Source organism: Crinia signifera, chromosome 1, assembly GCF_055691185.1.
Source record: "Crinia signifera chromosome 1, ASM5569118v1, whole genome shotgun sequence".
In the NCBI taxonomy this organism is placed as follows: domain Eukaryota; kingdom Metazoa; phylum Chordata; class Amphibia; order Anura; family Myobatrachidae; genus Crinia; species Crinia signifera.
The window spans coordinates 380,502,700-380,519,601 of record NC_139217.1 but is presented as its reverse complement, the minus strand read 5'-3'; the positions used below and the strand labels follow the sequence as shown (position 1 = coordinate 380,519,601).

The 16,902-nt window shown below is 42.6% G+C and overlaps 1 protein-coding gene across 4 annotated transcripts in view; it reads left to right on the top strand.

The window, feature by feature from the left end:
- KSR2 (kinase suppressor of ras 2) overlaps positions 1-16,902 on the top strand; it is a 435,191-nt gene that overhangs the window by 357,184 nt on the left and 61,105 nt on the right. For all 4 annotated transcript variants that reach the window (XR_014445794.1, XR_014445796.1, XM_083151467.1 and 1 more), the window contains exons 15-16: positions 10,470-10,566; positions 16,534-16,667. Coding sequence is in view for 2 of the 4 variants with exons in the window: in XM_083151467.1 (XP_083007593.1) it covers positions 10,470-10,566; positions 16,534-16,667 (231 nt within the window). In the remaining 2 variants the exon portion in view is untranslated. The remainder of the gene's footprint in view (positions 1-10,469; positions 10,567-16,533; positions 16,668-16,902) is intronic.

Genomic DNA, 16,902 nt, shown 5'->3' with positions numbered 1-16,902 from the left:
GAGGGCTCTGGACATGTTCTATTGCTCTGGATGCAAATATTTTTTAACCACAGGTTATTTTGATGATGCCCTGGTGATTTGTTAGATACACGTTTTGGTAAAAAAATATTGGTCACCTCCCCATATGGCTCGTTCTGTACAACAATTCTTAAGGCAGCATTTCACTGATGCATTGGGGATCAGTGGATTTTGGCCTCCTTGCTTACCTGATATCACCCCATGCGACTTTTGGTTATAGGGTTTTCTAAAGGACAATGTCTACCATTCCAAACTGGGTGCCGGACAGGGTCTCAACAGTCGGGATCCCGACAGGCATTCCCTCGACTTCAGGATCCCGACTGTCAAAACACCGACAGCCGGGTTCCCGACGGCCACCCGCTATTTTCCCTCGTGGGGGTCCACGACCCCCATAGAGGGAGAATAGAATAGGTGGCTCACGTAGCGTAGCTAGCCACCGTGCCCGTGCAAGTGCAGTGAGCCCGCAAGGGGCTTAGTTGCGCTCACCATGCTGTCTGGGTCCGGCCAGTCGGGATCCCGACATCGGGATAGTGACTGTCGGGATCCCGACTGTCGGACCCCAAAACCACACCCTCCAAACCGGGATCTGTGCCAGATTTGAAACGGAGCATTCGTCACCATGTTCTGGATATCAGACTCACTGCACTCAGCAATAGAAAGTATGAGCAAGCATATTAAACATTTTTGAACAGGTTATTGGTCATTACACTGTATAAGCTTATTGAATATTTATTGTTGCGTATTGTGCCATCTTACAGCAAATCTATTAAATATTTGAGATAACAGTTTTTATTTAACAAAGCACTAGGGCATCCTTAGAATAGTCTGGGGTTCAAACTTTGTCGTATTCCAGAGCTCGCTGAAGTGGGTAACTTATTTTTCCCTAACCCTGTATATAAACAATGAATGCATTACAGAATCTGAAACCATAAAACTAGATCAGAAATACTGTTTGGAAGGATTTGGCACTTTTTTTTTAGAGCTCAAGATATATGCATTTGCCTTTGAGACTCATTGTAAAGCTTACTGGATACACAGTGCCCACTCACTATATAAATACAATTAGGATGGTTATACGGTATATGAGAACATACTGACTCATGGCTGGTGTAACCTTGAGGTGTCACATTTCTCCTATTGTTCCAATACACACAGATATGGTTTTGTGTCCTTGATTTCTGTGTATGTCTGTACTTTAGTCTCATTAAAGGACATGTAAATTCAGTACAGCAGAGAATTCTTCATTTATTAATTTACTTTTCTAGTTTCATGAAATGGATTTTGATTAAGGCTACTGTGGCAGAGTCTCTCTCATAGTATGAGGAAAAGGTTAACCTACTGTAGCTTAGGGAGGAACCACACCCTCTCCTCAATAAAGATCAGCTAAGGTATAATATCCTGGATAGATTAATTAATTAGAGGAAGTGGCGGGGTTTTCTCAAAGGTGGCGATACCCTGTCCTATGATGATGCGGCGGCTGGGGATTAGTACATTTGAAAATGCGGTAAAATGGGTTTTATCGCACTTTCGTCTTAGAACATCCCGCCCAAAGTAATATACTAACACATGTCAAAATAAAATAAAAATAAAACATAAATATATAAATATATGGAACATGTGGTTCATCATTGTAAACACAATTAGTATAATGAAGCATAATATTTGTTCACTTTTCTCTCTGTCTGCTGGTGCCCCTGCTACCTTGCCCTTGTATTTTATCAGCAGCATCATGAGTTGCAGGGGGGATATGGGAGAAAGAGTCTAGGAAATGGAAGGTCCTGGTGCCTTGGCTGGGATGAAAAAGATGAGGACCAGGAAAAAGGTGCATGATTATTCATGCAGGAGGTGCACTCCATCCACAGGGGGCAGGTCTCACATGCTGCTTGTGCCTCCTTGCACCTGGTAGATGAGCAGACAATGGAGATGCAGTTGGGAATGCTTAGCTTGATAGCAGCCATTCCACTTGTCCAGGGATTACTTCCAAGTAACATTCCCAGGGATGTCTCTGCATCATGTCTCTCCTCGCTGATGCTATCAGTGCTTAGCGCTGCTCTTCTCTATCTTTCATCCGGGAGCGGTACTTACACACGAGGATGTGATCATCCTCGTCTGCCTTATTCCCTGCTTGTCTCCCCTGCCATCACTGCTCACTCACACTCCATACTGACACAGGCTGAGGGAGCAGAGAGTTCAGACTGAGACTAGGCTACAAGCACTGGGGTGAGGAGGGTACAAATGTCTGTGAAACAGGAGGTAGCACTAGAGAGGAGCCAGAGAACATTCTTTAGTGGCCAACCTACATATTCTCATAAATCATCCAGAGGTCCTCGGTTCCCCTCAAATCTAGCTCCGGGTACATGATGTTTCCCCTCGGCCCCTCCCCCTAGTCACTTTTCATAGCAATACTCGGAAGGGCACAGGGAGGGAGGATCACACAGCTATGCCCCATTATGATGCAGCCAGGCTGCCAGGAAGCAATCTCGCATTGCTCCCTGCAGACTCCGCTGGTGTATATCTGAGTAGTAGAAAAAGTGCCTTGCTATAAAATAGGCTCTAAAGCCTTTGATGTGTTGGCAGGTTTTCCGTGGTTGCTGATCATGCACCGTTAAAATATTTGTAGTCCATAACGCAAGTAACAGGGTAACTGGCTCTCCAGCATCATTCTTTTGAAGCCTGGAACCAACCAGGCTGTCTACATATTAATTTTGTCCCAATTAGGGTGGGTGTGGTATGGGACTCTGACAGTCGGGATCCCGACAGTCATTATCCCGACAGCATGGCGAGCGCAAAAAAGACCCTTGCGGGCTTGCTGCGCTCGCCACGCTGCGGGCACGGTGGCTCGCTAAGCCACCTATTCTATTCTCCCTCTATAGGGGTCGTGGACCCCCACAAGGGAAAATAGCGGGTGGCCGTCGGGCACCCGGCTGTCTGCGTTTTGACAGTTGGGACCCCGACGTCGGGTAAATGACTGTCGGAATCCCGACTGTCGGGAACCCGTCCGGCACCCGTTAGGGCTGTAGAGGCTGGCTTTCATTGTAAGCGATATAGGTTAGCCCTTTAATGTGGTAAGTATGTAAGACGCCCTTACATTGGCTCTGCCTTTCAGCCTGGAAGAAAAGCTTAGTTGTTTGAAACACCTCAGTCTTCCATTGGTGGTCTGGAACTTACCTTCTACAGCCTTATTAAAACTTTCCAGAACACATCATAAATTTCCTTCTATTTTATTGTTGGTGTTTGGTTGCTAAACAAGTTGTGTAATTGCATAGTTCCTGTCCTTATTATGTACTATTGCTATTATGGGATAAAGCATTTCACTGCTTTCACTTTTTGTTGGCTTTTCTTGTTCATCTATAACATGGGTCTTCAACCTGTGGGCCTCCAGATGTTGTAGACCTACATGTTCCAACATGCATTGCCACATTTTTCCTATAAGAGCATACCAAAACTATCAGGGCATGCTGGGACATGTAGATCCACAACATCTGGAGGGCCACAGGTTGAAGACCCATGATCTATAACTTGTGTAGTTACTGTATATTAAGGTCAAATCTGGGGTGTGGGTTGATGTACATTGATCAATTGTTAGAAATCAAAGTCTACAGAGGTGAATGCTTAGTACTTAGGATAGTGGTGTAACTAGCCCACATGGGGCACTCACAGAATTAATTTGGATGTTGTTTTTTAGTGTTTCCAATTAATAAAGATGGTTAATAATATTTATGTAAGTTAAAAATACAGATGCTTAGTATACCAAAGGGTAAATTTACTAAGCCGTCCGTATATGGCCAATCTGTGTAGCAACGGGTATGAATGAGATCACCTATATACGACACTAAAATACGAATGTAGAATATGACAAATTTAAAATTTACAAAGCCATTTGTACACATATTTAGTATGTACAATGCGGCAGCAGCACTTGGATCAGTCAGATTCGTGCAATGCTGCCCTTTGTAAAAAATAATAAATAAATTTAAAAAATGCCACGGCCCCCCCAACAGCTATAACCAGCCTCTTGGTTTTAGAGATTAGGGATAAAAAAAAAAAACAGGGTTCCCCAGGATTTCTAAGGCTCATGGGCTGATCCTGGTTCCTAAAATACAGGGGACAAAATGAATAGGGGTTTCCCTGTATTTTGACAACCAGCACCAACAGGCAGCAGTGTAATGCTACAGCCAGGGGAAACTTTTTATACAAGTTCCCCTGACCAAAGCATTAACCTCCTGACTGGTCAGCCCAGACAGGGACTCTGAGGGAGCAGGACTCCCCCCCCCCCCCCCCCCCCCCCCAATAAAGGGGTCTCTCCCCTCCAGGATAACCCCTGCGGAACTCCCCCACTCACTATTGTTTTTTTTTTGTAGAACTACAAGTACTAGAGGGCCCATTAATGCCCAGCATGCTGGGACTTATGGTTCTCCAAGTACCTGCATGTGGGAAGGCTTGCTGGGACTTGTAGTTCCACAGCAAAACCTAATAGTTTATTCTTCTATTTTTACACCAGAAGATCAGGCAGGTGCACACTGCCCAGGAGCACCAGGGACAGCTCGGGGACAGCCCGGGCAGGGATTATCCTGGAGGGGGTGACCCCTTTATTGGTGGGCCCACTCCCCCAGGGTCCCTGCCTGGGCTGACCAGTCAGGGGGTTAATGCTTTGGCCAGGGGAACTTGTATAAAAACATTCCTCCAGCTGTGGCATTACCCTGCTGGATGTTTAGGCTATTCATTTTGTCCTCTATATTTTGGGAACCAGGACTGGTCCATGAGCCTGGTGCTGGTTTTAGAAATACTGGGGAACCCCATTTTTTTTGTCCCCTTGAATTTCTAAAACCAGGACCGGTTCAATGAGCCTTAAAAAACTAGTCCTGAGGCTGGTTCGCCGACCCCCTGTCTGCTTACATCCTGCTATCAAGTCACCTCACACTTGATTGCGCCTAATGTTATATGTCTGTCTCCCCTTCCTACTAGATTGTAAGCTCCTCAAAGCAGGGCCCTCTTCTCTCCTGTTATCAAAGCCCACTTCTCTTCACATTTCACCCACAGCTCTCCCATACTCAAACACTCAGTGACTATATTTGACGCATACTACATCATTGGCCTCAAGCCTCTAGTAGTACGTTGATTGAGTCCTCACTACCTATATTTAAGCTGTAATGTGTATTGAACTGTGGCACTCCTTACCTGTACTCTGTTTTTGTTATTTATTCAATGTAATTCAAGTTTTGTCTCCCTGTACTGTTCCTTTGTACGGCGCTGCAAAACACCTGTGGCGCCTTATAAATAAAATAATAATAATAATGAGCCCAGGACTGGCTATAGCCATGGGGGGAGGGGGACCCCATGACATTTATTCATTGTTTTAACACTTGTAAGCCTACACGGATCTGACAGATGCATGCAGGCTGCAAACCGCCCCTCAAAAAGATGTTCTATTGATCATTCGTACTTACTGGTGAATTTGTATTGGAATTCACCAGTACGAATGATAGTATATTTGTTGATGACATAGAACACTTTGGCCACATACGGACGTGTTCTTTCAATGTCGTCTGCATTTGTAAACAGCCAAATATGACTGACCTGGCCACTGAGCTGTATTCGGCTGTTTGTAAATAAGAGATAAGATAAGATAAGAATACTTTATTGTTATTAACAATACATCACAACAATGCACCGTCAACAAAACTTAAATACAAAAACCTACACAAAGGAAAAACATTCAGGGCAATTCCCATGTCACTTAACAGCATTTAGCATCTGAACAGCAGTGGGAAAGAAACTATTTGTCATACGCTTTGTACGTGCCGAAATACTGCGATATCGTTTTTGCGATGGCAAAACTTCAAAAGCCTTGTATTCTGGATGGCTGGGATCTGCTAAAATACAATTTGCCTTCTTTAGCAATCTATTTTTGTATAAGTCATGGGCGCATGGTAAAGACACCCCTATAATTCTGCCTGCAATTTTAATCACACGATCTAACGCGGTCCTCTCAGCCACGGTGCAGCTCCCGAACCAAACTATGATTCCATAAGTTAAGACACTCTCCACAATGCCTCTATAGAATCTAGCTAGTGTGTTAATGTCGGAGCATACAGCTTTAAGTTTTCTCAAAAAGAAAAGCCGTTGCTGAGCTTTCTTAACCACCGTGGTAGAGTTTAGAGACCACGTAAGATCATTTGAAATGAGTAGCCCCAAAAATTTAAAAACGTGCACCTCCTCAATAGGCTTATTCTCAATAAAAATGGGAAGTATTGGCCTAGCACAGCCTCGCCTAAAATCTATTCTCATCTCCTTGGTCTTATTTGTGTTAAGGTGCAGACAATTTTGCCTACTCCATTCAAACAGTCTGCAAACCTCAGACCTATACGCTACCTCGTCGTCATTTGTTATCAGGCCAACCACAGCGGTGTCGTCCGCAAACTTCACCATCTGCACGGATTCTGAGGTTGACACGCAATCATGCGTGAACAAAGAATATAACAACGGGCTCAGGACACAGCCCTGTGGTACGCCTGTACTAACCATGACCTCGCCGGAGATATGTTTTCCGAGCTTCACTACCTGTGGTCTATTCACTAGAAATTGTAGGATCCAATTACACAGATACCCATTTAACCCCAAATTAAAAAGTTTGGAAACCAACGAAGTAGGAATAATGGTATTAAAAGCAGAACTAAAATCCACAAATAAAATTTTAACATAGGAGTCCCTCTTTTCAAGATGGCCCAACGTTTGGTGCAGAACCAGCAGAATCGCATCATCCGTAGACCTATTTTCTCTATAGGCAAACTGGAATGGGTCAAAATTTGCAGCAAAATGAGACTTTATGTGTCCCAAAACCAAACGCTCAAAGCATTTCATCACCAATGATGTTAAGGCGATGGGACGATAATCATCTAGACCCTTCGGGGGATTTTTCTTTGGTATTGGGATAATCGTCATAGCCTTGAGACATTTCGGGACAACACAAGTCTGTAGCGAACAATTAAACAGCAATGTAAAGATCCATGCCAGCTGCTCACTACACCCTCTAAGGACCTTCCCTGGTATCCCATCCGGGCCAGCTGCCTTCCCCAGGGCAACACCCTGTAGGCACTTCCTAACTTCCAGCTCGTCTAGTACAATTTGTACTTCATCTGGTCTATTTATAATCATGCTTGCAGTGGACATGTTATTTTTGTCAAATCTAGTATAAAAATCATTTAGATCTTCCACCAGGATTCTATTTGCGTCTAGGGGCTCTGTTTTTTTCGGTTTATAGTTTGTAATCTCCTGCAACCCCTGCCACATATCTTTAGAATCGTGGCATTCTCTGAATCTGGCTTCCATCCTACCCGAAAATTCTCTCTTAGCCTGCCTGATCCCTATCCTTAAATTGGTCCTAGCTGATTTATAAGCCTCACTATCACCCATTTTAAAGGCGTTATCTCTAATTTTTATTAGTGAGCGTATCGTAGAATTCCACCAGGGCTTGTTATTGGCAAAAGTTCTAATCCTACGTTTAACAGTGATGCTCTCTATGCTACAATTTATGTAGCCCAGAACCATAGTTGCTAGTAGGTCCACATCAATATCCTCGCCTATCGTGGACTCCCTGATAAACAACTCCCAATCAGTAAAGGTTAGAGTATCCTGTAACCTTTCTATTGCATTTTCCGGCCATACAGTAACATCTTTCCGGTACTTGTTTCCTAGCACGGCCACACCGATTTACATCGGGGTGGTCGTGTCGGAAAAATCGGGTCGATCGCATCGCATGCGATTTGGTCGCATGCGATGCGATCGACGCGACCGACCGATTTTGGACCCGATTTTTTTTTTTGAATGAAATGTAAATCGGGTCCCTGGGACCCGATTTTACATTGAATTCAATGTAAAATATTCCCAACCCCCAAAATTTAACGTCGTACACCCCACCCCACGATAGACGCCAACCCGAAGCGTGGCGAGCGCAGCGAGCCCGCGAGGGGCGGCGGTGCGCGTCCTCCGACCTTTTCATTCCCCTACTATCCACGTCGGCATGGAGTTGAGAATAGAATAGTGTGGCGAGCGCAGCGAGCCACCGAGCCCGAAGCGTGGCGAGCGCAGCGAGCCCCGCGTGGGGACGCGGATACCTTCACAGGTAAACGCGTCCCTTCGCGGACTTCACAGGTGTCCGCGTCGCCACGGACACCTGTGAAGCCCGCGAGGGGACGCGTATAACTGTGAAGGTATCCGCGTCCCCTCGCGGGGCTCGCTGCGCTCGCCACGCTTCGGGCTCGGTGGCTCGCTGCGCTCGCCACACTATTCTATTCTCAACTCCACGCCGACGTGGATAGTAGGGGAATGAAAAGGTCGGAGGACGCGCACCGCCGCCCCTCGAGGGCTCGCTGCGCTCGCCACGCTTCGGGTTGGCGTCTATCGTGGGGTGACGACGGGGACATCTATAATGTGAAATGGGTCATATTGGCCCATTTCACATTTTTAACATTTTTTCACTATTTCAATGTCAAAAAATATTTTAACATTGAACCCGATGGAAAAATCTGGGGCATCGCGTCGTGACCATTGTTATTGGTCCCGACCGACGCGATGCCCCCGATATTTTACCTTTCCCGACACGATTTCAATGTTAAAATATTTTTTAACATTGAAGCCTATGGGGAAATCGCGGGCATCGCTTCGGTCGCGTCGGGACCATTGTTAACGGTCCCGACCGACGCGATGCCCCCGATATTTTATCCTAGCCGGCCAAATGGACCTGATTTCAAAGGAAATCGGGTCCATCGGGGGTAATCGTGTACCTTAAGTTAAGGTACACGATTACTCCCGATTGTGGCCGTGCTAGGAAACAAGTACCATCTTTCCTACTTGGTCTGACTCGTTTAACCAGTGGTTTGTACTTAGGTAACATAAATAGGGAAACATGATCTGATCTTCCAATATGTGGGCAAACAACGGCCTCGTATGCATGCTCCACATTCGTATATACTTGGTCCAAGATATTCCCGCCCCTTGTTGGGACAAAGACATTCTTGGAAAATTTCCTAAGCACTGATTTTAAGTCACACTGGTTAAAGTCGCCAGCAACAATAAAAACAGCATCCACATATTTAGCCTGCATATCGGCCAGGGTCTCATATAGGGTGCCAAGTGCACATGCTACACCTGCCTGAGGACATATATAAACGGCCATAACTATTACCACCGAAAATTCCCTAGGCAGATAATAAGGTCTACATTTGACCATTAAATATTCCACATCCACCGAACAATAGGATCCAATAGCAGATTTGTCGATGCGGTGCTCCTGGACGCATATAAGATCGAATGGATAGGACTATGTCCATTCATACCCATTCGATCTTAGTAAATTTACCCCAGCAATTTAGGAGCGATCCCTCTATTACTTTAAACATTTCTGATAAATACTGCTCGTTTAGCCTCATTTGTACTATACATTAATCACTAGAGCAAGGTGATATCGGGATGCCCATTAGTACATGAATCTATTATGTGTCTGACTGTTTTCATTATGCATTTCTTTACCAAAAATAACAACTGGAAGGGATAAAATGTAAAAGGACAGCCCAGAAATGGTGTTAAAGTCAAGTGTGGAGTAAAAAAGGAGTGTGTGCTTTGTGACAAGGCAAAACAAGCAATGCTCCTAAAGTGTGCCTCCAGTTCTCTACCCTTTATGTCATTGTTATGTGCAGCTCCTCCTGTTGGCAGATGTGACCTTCTGCATCTTTACATTCCATACCGAAATATCTATTAGAATGGCAGGTTGACTCATGACGATCAACATTACCCATAACACCTACACTTTAAGTCATTATGATGGTGGGAAACATTTGGGACTCTTACCTACAGTACGTGCTTCATTCCCACTCAGGTTCTCATCTGATTTTTTCATCATGAAATTTTTTTTTTTTTAATATTTGCATGCAAGTACAGAATATAGCATTCTGACACTCAGGAAACAGCACCCTGAGGCTCCCGAAAAGGCCGGGAGGCTCCTGAAAAGGCCGGGAGGTCCCCTCCCGGCCCTCCAAGAAGGTGGGCAAGTCTTCCGCATTGCCCCCGCACCCCCTTCCACACTTCACCAATTACTGGATTTTGCTGGTCCACGGTGAGGGGTTGGGGCAATAATTATGCAAATGTAGTAATTTTTTGGTTATTTTAGCCCCTCCCCAAACTGCGTTTGACTGCATGGGGGTGGGGCTTGGTGACGTCAGCCTCGTGCCTTCCCCCTGACACGTAGTATCTGGTCTCCTCTCTGAGCTTCTCCTGGAGAGGAGTTAAAAAATGTTCAGCAGGCAAGTATGTTTTGCACCCCTTCTGCAAATACCTTGTAAAACAAATACAGCTCTACCTTTGCAACACAAGAGCATGTGTGTACAGATAAGTTATTCATATGTTGTAGGTGACCATTAATGGTATTCTCAGCATGTAATACTTTTATTTTGCAGCTTGTGCAAGGGAAGAACACTGTACTCAGTGGTCCGGGATGTAAAAATTGTCTTAGATGTCAACAAGACCAGGCAGATAGCACAAGAAATTGTGAAGGTAAGTCTCTTATATTAGAAAGTAACTACAGTACCTGGCTGTCTTTGTATGTATGCAGTACACAGGTGCTCATATATGTGTATGATACAATCGTATGACCTAAGTGTGTTTAGTGTTGTACCCAGGGCAGGTTATGGTACTCTACTCATGTGGCTGCATAAGTACCTCCATAATATAGCTGTGTGCACTGTAACAGAACCACCTGCTTTTCTCCAAACACACTATATCACATATATACATTGAATATATCAAAGGGCCATGTTTAAAGTACAGTATAGGTTGACTAGTTAAAAGCCTGTGAAAATTGCGGCTTAGTCATTATCTGCTCGTACCTCCAATCTCTGTCTTCACAGCGCCCTCTCTCTTAATCCAGCAAGCTTAAATTTAAACAGATTGTTTTACTTTCACTTTCTTTTAAGACGTAATTTGGTCTGTCACGTGGCCTCTAGTGGTCACTGGTGGCACTTCACATCAAAGGTGAGGAGTATTTAGCTTCTTGGAAATAATAAAATGATTATTGCTTGTTGCAGGTACGTTCCCTCTATGTTGTCACGATCATGGTGCAAGAAATATCAGGAGTCCAATTCTTAAAGAAGTTGTATTTATTGAATAGAAACTTAACACCTCACCCAGACAGAAAACTCTGGGGCGTTGTCCCCTGCACATGAATATATAAGGCATACATTTCCATTATTAACCTCCCCATGCAATATGAAAAGTCCTCCAATTACATAATTCTATCATAATATTTCTAATACACATAAGATACATAGATGATGAGCTCATTCAGAACGGTGCTTTTTGAGACAAATGATACATCAATAGAGTTCGCAATATCTCATTAAGATGTCCTTGCAATTCGAAGGAACACAATGGTATGTGAAGAGGGTTACCGGCCAATTGGTGACATATCCCGGGTTGATATTTTGGAAGGGCGGAGGTCTATTCTGGGAATTACTTGGCCTAATAGCCAGACATAGCAATATCAGTAAACATGTTATTGAGATTTTGAATTATATGAGCTGCAGGTCACATCTGTTCTGAAGGAAGTTCATTGTTAACATAGTTAGCTGGTTTCAGCTAGTTACAGATTATAAGTGTATAGTGCATTAGCTGCATACATATAGGAATATGTGGAAACATCTGTAACTACCAAAATTATAGCTTTGTCATCCAACACAACAAAGTCTATGATTTAGCGGCATTATTTTCTTACCTACATTTTGTTATATGCTGCTGCAGGTTTAGGAATTGTTACCACACACCTGATTTATTTATCCTGTTTTGTTTCTATTAGTAATTGTTCTCATTTATAGGCCTCTTCATTCACCTCTATATACACCTTGTAGTACTTTGTTAGTTCAGTGTAGTATTTCTCTTTCTGTGTGCTTCTACCTAAATACAGACAGTTGTCCTGGTCACTAGGGGTGGGGGGGTGGGGGGTAAGCTTACAATGGCACCAGTAGCATAAGTCCTGGTGCCATACAAGTACCAGGCATATAAGGCCTTATGGGAACGTGGCTATTATAGGCAAGAAGACCTGCTGGTGACCTCTCTGAGTCTTACACCTGGGTGTACCAGGGCAACTGTCCAGAAGACGGATATTATTTATTATTTATTTACAGTTTATTATATAGCGCAGCAGATTCCATTGCGCCTTACAATAGTAGACAGTGATAAAACAAACTGGGTAACAATAGACAGACTTGGAGGTAGGAGGGCCCTGCTGCAATTTTACAATCTATAGGGATATAGGAGGGAATAGTAATAGCATAGCAGTCCCACCAAGTTACAAGTCCTGAAGGGAAGCTATAGTCCAGAAGGGAAGCCATAAGGGTTTTTTTGGAATATCCGGTCCTTTTCAGCTTACTTCACCCTGTTTACTCAGGTATTCCCTTTCTGGACATAATAAATGTCACCATGGCAAAACAAGTTCTTTATTTTAAGGCAGATTGCAATATTTAAAGACCAAATACAAAACATTATTACTTATTCTATTACATCTAGTACCTTTAACCTTTCACATGAAGAGGATGAGAGACAAATAGCATTGTAGAAAGTTAAAATGTTTTTGATGCATAGTTCATAATTTCTAATGCGCTTCAAAAATGTAATTACTTTGTGCTGCTAAAAATGTCTATATCGAAGAACTTTTGCAATGTAAGCAGAATGATGCCACAAAGTATTGTGAACCAAACAAGTGACAATGATAGATGTAAATCATTTCTCAAGAAAATGTTATGCAGAGCACATCAAAAATGCGAAAAATTACAAGATTTAATTATCTGCTCTACTGAGTCCATAGAGGTGAAAAGATCACAGCTCACCGCTTGTGTAGGTGCGTTATTCATAGAATTAATTGTGTCCCTATTGTTGTGGATCATTCTTAATTTCCAGCAGCAAAACTGCAGCAGCAAAATTGGAATGCCCTCTCTGTAATCAACCTAATACTAATATTGCAGTGTTTCTTATTAATGGTGTGTCATATATACAGTATTGAGATCACCATACACGCCTTGGTTATTTAGTGCTCCATACAGTAGAGAAAAGAAATTGCCCTATATGTACAATTAATTCAGCGTGAACTCTATAACATTTCTAGTTATATAGGGGAAAACTTGGTTATTTTGCTTCAGGGGGTTATTTAAATGGCATCTTCTCATCATTTACCCAAACTGAGAAGCATTGCAATTACTGTAACATGCAGTCTAAAGAGCAAATATAATTATTGCATGGGCCAATAGGATAAGGAACATTAACCTAGACCATGGCTGCAAGGGCACTAATATTTAGAAATTATTTATATACATTTTGCCGACGGCTTCTTCATTATAAGCATGGGCCCTTTAACCTTATTTGTCGAGGATCCAATTTATGGGGTAGATTTAGTTTGCTGTAGGTTCCGTTAGAACCTTGCGTGATGTCATACAGTTATATATATAGCAAGGTTTTCCCTATCATAATAACCAAGAAATGAGGGCAGCCGCACAATGCTCAGATTTCCATTGGAACCTAAAAGCTGGCTCTATCTGGCTCTCTGTTTGTCAATCAGCTTCATCACCCTTTGTCCAGATTTTAGTAAACTAGTTCTTAATGATTTTACAATGCGGCAGGTTTGCATGCGGTCCTTTTGCATGCGATATATAGCATGCAATCTTATTCCCCGCTGCTGGGAGGCTGTCCGTGTCAGAGGTCATACCTGCAAGCAGATGTCAAACACATCCGATTTGGCCACGGTTCACATGATTTCTTGGCCCGATCCGTCGGAATTGGGTAAAAAGTGGCCAAACGGACAAGAGTATGGCCAGCTTCAGATTGTCACAGTCTAATCAATACTGTAGCTAGCAGCATTACAGAGGGTGGTGGGGGGAGAACAAAATATTATTTGGTGCAGCACTAATTCACATACATCAGGTTTTGGCTGGGGAACTTATAAGATAGTGCCTCCACACGTCACCTGAAGGCTGGGTATTGGGTGTGTGTGTGTGTGTGTGTGTGTGTGTGGGGGGGGGGTGTTTCAAAAAATTTGCCTAGGGTGCTGATAAAACTTGCACCTGCCCTGATTAGTACATAATAGGCTTTAAGGTAATATCATGAGGACTCACATTAAATTAACATTGTTTTGGATATTGACCTACAATGTGATTTAAGAATCCATTTATAGGTCTTACCCTGCAAGAATATAAGTAAAATATTCGTACTGTGAGACAGCTTAATGTGTATTGACATCTTCAAGAAAAGTCTGGGATTAGCATTTACTGTTTTCTCTTCTTGTGACCTTTGGTGGGGACATGGTTGCTAATGTTGTTTTTGAAGTATAGTTGAAGTGTATTTCTTGTTTTTAGTTATAGTAGCATTTCCCCAAAATGACTTGATGTAATATCATCTCCGTTTCTTACACTGAACATGTCTTACATTATCAGCCTTCGTACTGCATAATATATCTCCTCTGGCAAGTAGTTCATTTATTTCCCACCACCATATGGACAATGATTTAGGAAGTGCATCTACATCCTGTAAGAGCTGTTAGAAACACAATAACTATTTTTCCAGTCAGTGAAAAAGTTTTGAGTTATGATCCTCTGTGTTCCGAATCTAACTGTAGGATCATCACTGCAACAGAAGGCGTTTGAGAAAGGGAATGTTATATATTTCATTCATCGCCTCTTCAAGGGAATGAATCACAATGATGGAGCATTCAGTCTTTACTTGCAAAATGCTCTTTAGTAAGAAAGTGCAAGTGAGGGATCGGTGTCTTATTAGGCATATGAAGGTGTCCCAAACAGTTTATGACATTAAATATCCATAGTTCCACAAGTTGAAAGTAATAAAAAATGCTTCCTGGGTGGGGGACCCCCAACCTCCGTGCATATCTAATGACTGCACTGCATATTTAATGAGCGGGTCCATTTGTGTGTCTCTGAAACACTGCCATCTGTTGGCAGCAAGTGAAACTACATCTCTTTCTCTCTCACACATGCACAAACACAGAGGCGATCACAAGCGGACTTACTAGTAAAATATATGTAGCAAGCTAGATTCAATAGAGGTCTTTATCTGCCAACAGTTCATTTTTCAATGTTATTTCCAAATCCCACATCTTGACAGATGTGAGTAGAAAGTGGAGACGGTACTGTATGCCGGTTTTCCCATTTATACAGATGCTTCCTTTCTTAACACACTTCTTGTACGCCTTCCGGCTTCTTGTAGTAATGATCCTTATCTGTTGAGTAGGGAAGAGGAAAATACCTACATGATGCACTTATCTGTTTCTTTGGTCTTATGTCAACACATAGAACAAAGGAAACTGAAAAATAGGTGAGAAAATAAAAAAAAAATACCAATATGACACACAGTTGTACATGAAGTGAAATGGAAAAAAATACAAGAGAACAATAAGTTAGAGATTAGATATAGATATTTACTTACGTCTATTGATATAATGCAAACATAATGAATTGTATGTGTTTATATTGCTCTTAAATATCTTCTTGGATGTGATTTACATTGAAGTCTGACATTAAATAAATATTACATAAAAAAATATAAAAAATAGTTTTGCTTATGGTGTGTACACACGTTAGATGTGCCTTAAGATCCTATCCACAATCTGATCAGATAGGATCGTGGATAGGATCTTAAGGCACATCCGATTTGCATCCTATCTTGACTATATAGTGCAGATCTGCACTATATAGACAAGGCAGCCAAGACTTTCTGGCTTCCGATACGTGAACGCGCATCGGGATCGGATCGGGATCGCAAGGGTTAAAACCCTTGCGATCTGCATCCGATGTTGATCCGATGCCGATCCGATGTTGACTATATCGTCAACATCGGAAAGGAAATCGGACCGTGTGTACACAGCATTAGAGTTCACTGACTTATGAGTAATGACTACCTTCCTTCCACCACCATGTTGTCATCCCTGCCCCCCCCCCCCCCCCCCCCTCAACACTGCAACATTCGTTTTTCAACACTACAACATCAGTACCTATTACCTGAGAACTTCCAAGTCATGCAGATGGAAATTTTCCAAGGGCTTCAAATACAGCACTGTGCAATTTAAGCAGCTAACATTTGCCTATAGCAGGCATGGCCAAACTATGCCCCTCCAGCTGTTGTGAAACTACAAGTCCCATCATGCCTTGCCACAATTTTGCTATTAGGGAATGCTAAAACTATGGAAAGGCATGCTGGGATGTGTAGTTTCACAACAGCTGGAGGGCCACAGTTTGGACATGCCTGGCTTATAGTGTTTGCTAGGTATAGATCATGGCTGGACTGTCTGATTTAGGCGGACCTTCTGGATGGCAGGAGAATACCATACCACATAAATTAGAGAACTTCACTGAAATGTACTATACATTGTAAGTTATAAAATTGTTTTTTAATACAATGAGTCTTTTGATTTTACGTTCCTTTGTCAGCTTGACTAATTACATTACTTTTTTTCATACCTTTTAGGGAATGGGTTATCTTCATGCCAAGGGCATTCTGCATAGGGACCTCAAATCAAAAAATGTTTTCTACGATAATGGAAAAGCAGTGATCACAGACTTTGGTCTATTTAGTATATCTGGCGTACTGCAGACTGGCAGGTAATGTGCAATTCCCTTCATTTATATTTTATACGATGTATGGCGGTGTTTCCTAATTGAAATAATGTGTTTATAAAAAAATTCTCAATTTTATGAAAACATGAAAAATTGTCCAGAAAGTTGGAAAGATATACTGAAAGTGTGATAGATATCGGATTCGGTATGAAATCCCGACAGGGTCAAAATCCCGACAGGGTCAAAATCCCGAATGGGTCAAAATCCTGACATTTAAAAT